The 10000-nt window shown below is 45.7% G+C and overlaps 1 protein-coding gene across 1 annotated transcript in view; it reads right to left on the minus strand.

Moving 5' to 3' along the window:
- Positions 1-7313: 7313 nt before the first annotated feature.
- Positions 7314-10000, minus strand: part of LOC308301726 (transmembrane protein 182-like) — a gene marked incomplete at both ends in the record, with an annotated part of 5753 nt that continues 3066 nt past the window's right edge. The window contains 2 exons of the mRNA XM_080745804.1: positions 7314-7534; positions 8617-8754. Coding sequence (XP_080601930.1) covers positions 7314-7534; positions 8617-8754 — 359 coding nt within the window. The remainder of the gene's footprint in view (positions 7535-8616; positions 8755-10000) is intronic.

Genomic DNA, 10000 nt, shown 5'->3' on the forward strand with positions numbered 1-10000 from the left:
TGGTACATGGGGGTGGGGGATGCTATGGGATGAATGGTAGGGCTGGGGAGGGCGTTGGGGAATAGGATGACTGAGACCCCGGCTCAGAGAGAAGCACTGATGGAGAGCAGAGGCAGAGAATCAGAACAGCTTTAACATAACCCCAAAGTCATTCATATTTGAACATAATAGAGAACAGTGGTTCTCAACCTGTGGGTCGGGACCCCCTGGCCAGGGGGGTCCCCACATTATTTTGGGGGGGTCCCCAGATGATTAATGTGCAACATTGTTTTCTCACTCAACAGTAAACAAACCAACATAAAGTTTAGAGGGTATCTGCACATTTCTAAAGTGGAAATTTCAGGACTTTTTAATACTTTATTTTAAAATTAAACATTGGTCAAATTGTCAAATATTAGAGGCAGAAATATTAGAGGCAGAAATAGCCGATCTACAAGCTCACGTTGCGAGGTGTTGTGAGCATGTAGATCTGCTATTTTCACAATAAAGAACTGTGTTATACAAAATGTAATACCTCAACTCTTAGTACTCGTCAGGGTGGGGGGTCCCCAGTTCAAATATGATTATTTTGGGGGTCACAGCCTGAAAAGGTTGAGAACCACTGATATAGAACAAGCCACAAATTGACAAAAAAGTTTTGTCAATCTTTTTTTGGGGGTCACTTTGCAGCTTAGGCAGCGTTCAGTTGGTGTGTGTGCTTATGCGTATGCGTGCATGTGTGTATGCGCGCGTGCGTGCGTGTGTGTATGAATGTGAGTGGGTCAGGGTAGAGGGGCCCACCCTACAAAGGCTGGGGGGGAGGGGGTGCTGTTGGATGTGACTCCAGTTTGATGCAGAACCAGGTTAACTTCCGGGTTCAGAGCCTGGGAATGGATGAATGGGTGAATGGTGGTGTTTGGTTAGGTCGCAGAGTTGTTGTTGTTAGTTGTTTACTGGCAGCGGATAACAGATAAGCATGCTCCTTTATTGTCTCCAACCTTTTTTTGCAACCTCTGTTCTTTGCAGAATCATTGCCAGGATACTTCAAAGAGCCCGGGTCGCAACGCAAAGTGGAGCCGCGGAAAGATTAAAACGGGTCCCCAAAGCATCCGAGAAGGAAGATATTAGTTTTGTTTAGCCGCCAAGCTTTCCAAAGCCTCGGTTGTAAGCTGAGCAGTCGTTCTCAATGAAAACACCGCAGACATGAAAGTTGGTGGCACGGAAAAAAAAGAAAGAAAGAAAGTGCAGAGCCCGTTAAGTCGGTCCACAGACTCTGTCTGTCTGTAAACCCGGTTTCCCCTCAGAAAAGCGAGCCTCGTACGGGAAGTGTTTGCGTGTCCCAGGAGGAGTGAAGGTTGGGGAGCCGTTGAGATGTTCCAGCGGTAGACAGCAGGTCACAAGGGCCGTCACAAGGGGGGGGAAAGTGAGTTACTAGGGCCCAATGGTGGAGGGACCTTAATTATTTTACTTTAGCTATTGAAAAATAGCAGACATATAAGCTCACAGCGCGGCACCGAGTGCCGCGCTGTGAGCTTGTAGATCTGCTATTTTTGAAAAGTCGTGAAAATGTGTGCAAATCTTGTATTTTGTATTTTTAAGCGAACATTTGTAACTCAAATTTTGCTTCTGGAATTAAATATTTTGAGATGAGGGTCCGTGGCCAAATACATGTCATTTTGGGAGCCCTTCACATGAAAAAGTTTGAGCACCACTGAAAAAGACAAATGTTCACAATAAAAAAAAAAATAGCAGATCTACAAATAGTTAAAGTACCCAGGGCCCAGAATTTGGTGCAACACCCCTGTGCGGCGGACAGGCAGACTCTTGTGTTTTCTCTGTAATTAGACAGCGAGGAAAGCGGATCACACAGCAACGCTGCACTGCAACCATCATCACCAATAACATTAACAGAGATGTTTACTGCTCACATTCTGATGGCTCTCATCAGTCACGTATTAATCCTGGTTCTGATGCTGGAGCGTTATTGGAAGTGACATGAGAGGACGTGTTGTGTGTGGGACTTAGATTTCACCTCTCTTCGCTACCAGGCGTGTGTGATGTGATGTCTCTTCCTAAACACGTTGCGCTTCCATCAGCTGTCATTCAGTGTTGTATGTTGTTGTCCAGCCTGCGACTTCACTGTACCTTTTCCTAAATGAGAAACCTATATCGGATGACATAATGATAGAAAGTAATTGTTTTTTTTTCTAAATTTTTATCCCACGATTTTTGTAACCCATTTTTTCACCCGGTGCCAATTGCCTAAGCTGTGATCCTGGGCTCTACTCTCCCTCTGCCAACCTGGGGAGGGCCCCGAACTGAGCTCATGCTTCCTTCAATGCATGAGGAGTGAGCAGGCCGCTTTTTATCACCTGACAGGGGGAGCTTCCCCGGTTGGACGTAGCGCGTGGAAGGAACACGTTATTCCAACCAGTTCCATTCCCCTCCATCAGGCGCCCCGGCTGGCCAGGGGGAGGCTTTATAGAGACCAGGATTACTGCATGTTTTTGTGAGGGTATCTACCCTAGGAGACACGGGGAGAACATGCAAACTCCACACAGAAAGGCCCTTTTGCCAACCCCACCTAGGGTGTGGGCACTGATGACGCGGAGGAGGGAACACGCCCCCAGCACCCACAGTGTCCCCCGGCGGGAATCGAACCCAGGACCTTCTAGCTGTGAGGCGACAGCACTACTGACTGCGCCACCGTGCCCCCTAGAAAGTAATTGTTTATACGTGAATAGAATGGTTTACAAGTAACACGGCCTAATGGCGATTAGCGACCGTCAGGTCGACAGAGCTTCTAAATGCGGCACAAACTTGTCATCGTGACAGTTATAACTTGCTTACAGCGCTTGGTGTACTTGCCCTGATGGCATGTCCTTCTTGTGTTGCTGCTTTCACACTCAGTCACTAAAGCTTTGTGCCGCCTCCCTGTGGCTTTCACAGACGTGACGGGACATGAGCATGGCATGAGGCGTGACTGACTGACTCACGGACATGTGGTGGAGGTTTTGATACTAACTGCTCCCTGACGGTTGCAATAACTTATACACAGATAAACAGACAGACAGACAGACCTTTATTTATCCAGAGGGAAATTCAGTGGTCCTGGCCCTTTGTGCCTGGTCTGGTCAGGTGTACTTAGTTTCTACACCCCCGGTTGGTGGAAATAGAGGCACAGGCATTGTGTGCATTCTATCAGCATAGAAATGGTATATAAATAGACTTAAGACTCTATAGGGAATGGCCTGGCCGCCTGCATTTGGACTGACCGGATGTATCACCAGTAGTTTGTGCATATAGGAGGCACGTATACAGCAGTATGTATCGACCAACATGTCCAATCTATCACCAGTATTATCTGTGCACATAGTCAGAATATAGAGAATCAACAGTAATGTATAACAGCAGTATCTGCTGTCAATCTTCATAGTGTGAGTACTAAACATCTATAAGTGGTGAAAAACATTAGCAGCAAATAGTCCATGAGCGGGCATAAGCAGCCCTCTTATTGTTGTGTACATCCATGAGCAAGAGCATCAGAATGAGTTCAGTCACTAAGCATTAACCGTTTAAACCCCATACTACTTGAGTCCCTCAAGGCTCAACACTAGTGTATTTTCACTTCTCACTTTACATTAAATATCTTCAATGAAAATAATAGATTATCTAGTTGATCTAGCTGCCCATTCTGGGAAATGGGCTTTATGTGGTAAATCCAATGATTGGGAAAAATAGGCATGGCCATGGGCCTTTTTTATGAAGCTTCAGTTAATTGTTGGGCAACAGCTTCACACAGTATAGATTTAGATTCTTTTTACATCTCACATTTTCACAACTCCAAAATGGAGATAGTGATTCTACTGATTTATAGTTGGGAATTCAAGTATACAGACGAGTGCACACATACATGCACACGCACGCACGCAGCGTCGCTCGCACACATGCATGCTTAGAATTATGTAATGTACACTAATTATCCCCTATCAACAGGATGTATGCTCTGTGGTTGTGGCCGGGTTAATTTGTGAAGTCTTTATTACTTTGTTATCGTGTCAGGTTTTCATTCTGGCGATGCCTACCACACCATACATATGTTAGAATAATGATATAATTGCTGACAGTTCAGCCTGGGAGATTATTTCTCCCTTAAATGGAGTGATAGTGCGTTCCCATTGTAGCGGATGACAGGGGAGACGACAGAAGGGTTAATTAGCAATGATTAGGCAGAGCTGTAGTCTCAGTCAGTGAGCAAGCTAGGGTTCTGGTTCAATACTGTGTCCTCTCCTCTCCTCTCCTCTCCTCTCCTCTCCTCTCCTCTCCCTCTCCTCTCCCCCCTCTTTTAATTTCTCCCCTCTCTATTAATCCCTGCACATGGAAAGCAGCATTCACACTAAAAGAGAACCCAGGAGCCCTCTGGTGGTCAGTGTTAATAACACCACGATATCAGATAAATCAAGTCTTATATTTTGACCATCCATGATCCATCACACATACATAGTCCTCTTAGACTCTTAGTCTTATACCTATGTGGACGGCTGCGACTTTCATACCATAATGTGCACACACTTCACTCGCTCAGAAACTCTTATGAACGCCTCTTTACAAAGTCAGATCCGAGCCAGAAACAGCAGTTAAACATTCCTTCTCCACTGACGGTAATTAACGTGGGTTTGATGAGCGTTTTTGACATAGTGCGTGCATGTGAGAGATTTGTGCATGTGTGGACTGCTGCATGTGTTGATCAGAGAGTTATTTGAAGGCGGCAGGAGGTCTGTCTCTCTCAGCACTCAGCAGCAGAGCAGATGAAAGAAAGTGTGAGTAGCCTATAGCCTACAACTGCAGCTACGCCATTCACATTTCATATTATCACTATCACTCTCAAATGAACTGAAATGGGAGTGTACTAATGGAACCAGGTCCATTTGGTTCCAGTTGTACACTCAGAGTTACAAGTGGATAGATTAACACGAATGGCTTTAATGTGTACACATTAAGTGTTCTATCCACTTCCATACACCTCTCCTCTCTCTCTGTGTGTGTGTGTGTGTGTGTGTGTGTGTGTGTGTGTGTGTGTGTGTGTGTGTGTGTGTGTGATAATGAAACAAGGTAATGTATTCTGACTAATAAAAGTACATACAGTTTCAGGTGCTCTCAAATCAGAGGGGCTGTTGTAAAACGTAAGAGCGATTAGGCTATCTTCAGTATCTAGCATTTATTGTAAGATATCTACTAATTCAAAAAAGTGCATGATCAATCAATCAATAAATCAATGTTGATGTTGATCGTTTCTATTTTTCTTTCGTTCATCTTTACAATCTTCTTGACAATTTCTATTGTTTGTTTTTATGTTGTGATCAATGGTTTTACAAGCTACCGTATGAAATTATGAAACAAAGATCACACAGGCTGCTATATTATGCCTAAGTGAAAAGAGAGAGAGAGAGAGAGAGAGAGAGAGAGAGAGAGAGAGAGAGAGAGAGAGAGTCTGAATAGAGATCAGGATGAAGACAGGTGTTCTCCTAACTAAACCCAAACAGCTGTTCATCTCTACAACCCCTCCCCTACCCCTTCCTTTCTCTCTCTCTCCGTCCATACATCCCTCCCTCTCTCTTACCTCCTCTCTCTCTCTCTCTCTCTCTCTCTCTCTCTCTCTCTCTCTCTCTCCTCTCCTTGTCAGCTTTGATCCTTTGCCAAATTGAGGGACCAGGGGACACAGCTTTTTCAACCATGTCTCTTTACGGCGGCACTTCTCAGACCCCACGTGCTTTACAGTGCTGGATAGTTCTGTTGACGACATGTCATCTGAATCCAGAGACCAGTATACTCCTGAACGAAAGGAATCAATGTTAACTGAAAGCCTTGAACAGGCAAATATTTACCACTAGAGGTTCAGGGCCGCTACGTGGCCCTTACACCTACGTCACACCACCGATCCGACCTATATCTATGAGTCATGTCGGGGTCTTTGTCATAGTCATAGGCCGGCTTTACACTGCCACTGAAATCTAGCCTGAATCAGATCTGAGTCACTTCAAAAGTGGAATCCGATTTTTTTTTAAATAGTCTAAATCCAAACATGTCACATTCAGGTCACATGAAATCCGATTTTGAAAAACCACATCCAGAGGTAGTTTCAAATCTGATCCGTATCGGATCTGAGGACATCTGACTCAGTCTGAAAGCAGCAACCACATCCACCCCATAGAGTTATATGCAGGTCACATGCAAGTCACATCAAACTGGCCAAGCGTCACTTGCTGCGCGAGCAGCGCGACCCGAGCGCAGCAGTAAATTACATCATTACAGAGCGCGAGTATTTACTATTTGATTACAGCGCACTGAGCACATGAGAAAAACAAAAGAGAAGAGAGAAAACACGTGAGTAAAGAAAAGAAGAGAGAAAAACAATATTAACGTGTGTTTACTATGGTCTATTATGTCGCATTTCCTGAACGTAATCAGAACGTAATCAACCAGCGTCGACGTAGTGACGTAACGTCATGACGCCTACGTCGTTACCACGGTAACCAAAGCATACATGTCGCCGCAGAGCAGCTTTGGGCTAATGCTGTCTGAACGCACAGATCAGATCTGTGTCACTTGCAAATGCTGTGTGAAAACTCGGGCCAAAAGATCAGATTTGACAACCAAATCGGATTTGGGATGGATTTGACTGCAGTGTAAAGCCGGCCATAGTGACATGCCTAAAGCTATATATAGGCATATCGGGTTTGTTTATGTTGATGTCTGAGTCAGAGTGGTCGTGGTCCCCCAGCCGGCCGGGCCGGTCCTTCCTTGAGCCAATTTTAATATAGGATAAACAGCACGTGCACCTTGCAGACTGCTACAGTACTTTATACCAATATCATGTACTAAACATCATGACATGGTTGAAATATTACATTCATACATTTGGATGTAAACATCTTTATTCGTATTTTACAAAAAGAAGCGAGGCAAAATCAAAACAACTATAAAAGCATTAGAAAGTCTTACAAAGGTGCACAAGTCAAATAATAAAAAGAAAGTTGACCTTACTAGATGGCCAAAAGGTGGAGCTATGCTATTGGTCGTTTCTCTTCAGCTGAAGTCCTTTACATCCCAGCTTCGTGCAGCTCTGCGCCGGTGTGGGACACGAAAAAACATCAATCGGAGCTTGTCGGTCCGTAGCAGACCGTATAGTGCGTTGACCACATAATAATGCGACATCCCTGGTTCAATTCCGGATGGAGACCAGTGTAGCATGTCTCTACTCACCGGTTCTATCTAAACAAAAGCTTCAAAGCGGAAACGTCTGTCCATCATTTGACAGTCAAAAAGGCTTGTCATCACTTGCTACTGCGCAGCTCGCGGCCAACGAGCATGAAGAGCATCCCGGACAGGAGGTCCAGAGGAATGCCGGCCGCCGCCACCATGAACGACCAGCCGTAGAGCACCTTGACCTGGGCACTTGGACACGCCTCGCCCCTCTCCTGGAGGACGTAGCGCTTCACATCCACCACCTCCATCCACAGCACGTACAACAACACCACACCCAGGAACAGGCAGGCTGGAGAGAGAGAGAGAGAGAGGCAGACAGAGTTAGAAGAGGAGAGAAAGAGACAGACAGATAATGTACTGTATATTAGAGTTCTCAACGGGCCTGAAAATTAAGGCCCTAACTGGGCAATAACTGGGCAGGCCCGAGGCCCTACCCGGCCCTGCTAGTTAGCATACATTTTAGGCCCTACCCTACCCTAAATGTCGGGTCGGGTTCGGGTGTGGTCGGGTTCGGGCAGAATTTGAGAACTACTGTATATCAGTGGTTCTCAACCTTAGTTATGTTATGCTTGTAACCTTTAGAATCCCAGTCACACAGAAGTTGCACATTCTGTTAGACTGACTGGAATCTCTTCTCTTAAATATATTTTCGTTAAACTGCACAGGTAGCTGCTGTTATGGGGGAGTGGCCTGTAGTTGGGTGATTGTTGCCTGAAGATCTGATTTAAGGGTGCCTTTTAATCCAAGCTGATTGATTTAGAACATGGGGAGCATTTTGTGTGCTTTTAGACTGTGTTCGGTTGATTAGAAATGGAAGGGTGGAGTGTGCAGTGCAGTGAGTATATAAGGGAAACAGTTCAGTAGGAGTGTAGGCTGCGTTGAAGAGGTTGTCACTGAGTCACTCTACTTCTCTATTCATTTAAGTTGTTATATTTGTCCGTTTCTTCAGTTGTAAACTTTTGCAATTTTTGTTGTCCTGGCCTATATTCACTTTATGACAGGCTCAATACAGGTACAGTATATCTCATCCTATAGCTTATGTTATCTTGTGTGTGAGTGCGAGTGGTTGCAATGACGACTTCACAGGAATGCATGCCGCTCCCCCCTCTAGTCCACTTCAATTGCCACAGCCCCAATGTTTACACCTGCCATCGTCATGGCGACGGTAGTGCAGGCTGACACCTGCTTCTATGTTTGTCATGTGACACAGCTGAGAGACAGCTGACTGTGTGTGTGTTAGGGTTAGGGTTAGTGTGCGTGTGTGGGTTAGTGTGTGTGTGTGTGTGTGTGTGTGTGTGTGTGTGTGTGTGTGTGTGTGTGTGTGTGTGTGTGTGTGTGTGTGTGTGTGTGTGTGTGTGTGTGTGTGTGTACCAGCAGCGATGAGGAAGGCTCCTCCCAGCGTGTACATTCTGTGGCTGTGGAAGGGAACGCCACACAGCAACAGGAACGCCCCGGTCAGCGCAGAGACCATGCCCAGCACCAGCAGCAACGTCCAGAAACCACGGAACACTGTATAGTGACACACACACAGGGACGTGCAAGGAATGTTAGAGGCGGGCTGACATTTCTAAAAGGGCCTTTTGGTGGAAATGTCGAAAATAGCCAACCTCCAAGCTCACAACGCGTCACGTGAGTTTGGCTATTTTTGGTGTGTGAAACCAAACTGAACTAAGCATAATCAAGTCAATACTGGAGATGTGGCGTAACGGCATTGATTTCTACACAGAGAGGGCAATTCTTTCAACATAAGATGCTGCATTCAAGTTCAGAACAGTTTGGACAAGGCAATTCTCTTTCTTGAATGCTGCCTCCGAGTATGGCATGGAAAGAGGGCGTTTGCGTTTCTCTCACCATATTAGTAAAAACTGCATTCATGGTCTGGAGAGGGCACTTTTTACAGGCGGATAAAAGGACAGGGGCTCAAGCCCCCTTTGATGTCTGTGTGCACGCACGCACACACACACACGCACGCACGCACGTACGCACGCACGCACGCACGCACGCACGCACGCACACACACACACACACACACACACACACACACACACACACACACACACACACACACACACACACACACACACACACACACACACACACACACACACACACACACACACAAACACACACACAATCACAACAGGAGCTGTCAACGGCCTGCACCAGCTGCATTTCAAAATAACTTCATTCATGAAGAACCTTTCATATACTGTACAGTATATAGGCCAGAACAGCGGTTCCCAACCTATTTCTGGATAAGGGTCCACTTGAACATCTTGAAATGTTTGTGGGCCCACCCATCTGATGGGTGGTCAGATGGGTGGTCTGGTCAGCATGCATTTTCAGCATGTCTATTTCAATCCCCAGCCATCCTGTATATTGCTTTGCAGTTTCTACCACATCGGTCTTCAACAGGGGGTCCGGGACCCCTAGGAGGTCCTCAGAGTTACTACAGAGGGTCCTCCAAATCTTCCAATCCTTTTTATATCAACAACATGAACCCTAGTGTCCATATTCTGAGAACTGTAGCCAAAAATAGCAGATCGTCTATTTTCGGCAAAGAGGTTTGGTGTAGAGAGAAAAAAGATAGACTGATGATTGTGCTGTCAAACAAAAGCTGTGAAACTATACTAAGGGGTCCCTGGCCTGAAAACGTTGAAGACCCCTGTTCTACCATATTCACACGGCAGCCATTTGAATATGGTCAACACTGTGTGGATTTGGACATTTGTTGGTGTGTGTGCGTGCGTGCGTG

The sequence above is a fragment of the Nannobrachium achirus genome (genome assembly GCF_963921795.1).
Source record: "Nannobrachium achirus genome assembly, chromosome: 17".
In the NCBI taxonomy this organism is placed as follows: Eukaryota; Metazoa; Chordata; class Actinopteri; order Myctophiformes; family Myctophidae; genus Nannobrachium; species Nannobrachium achirus.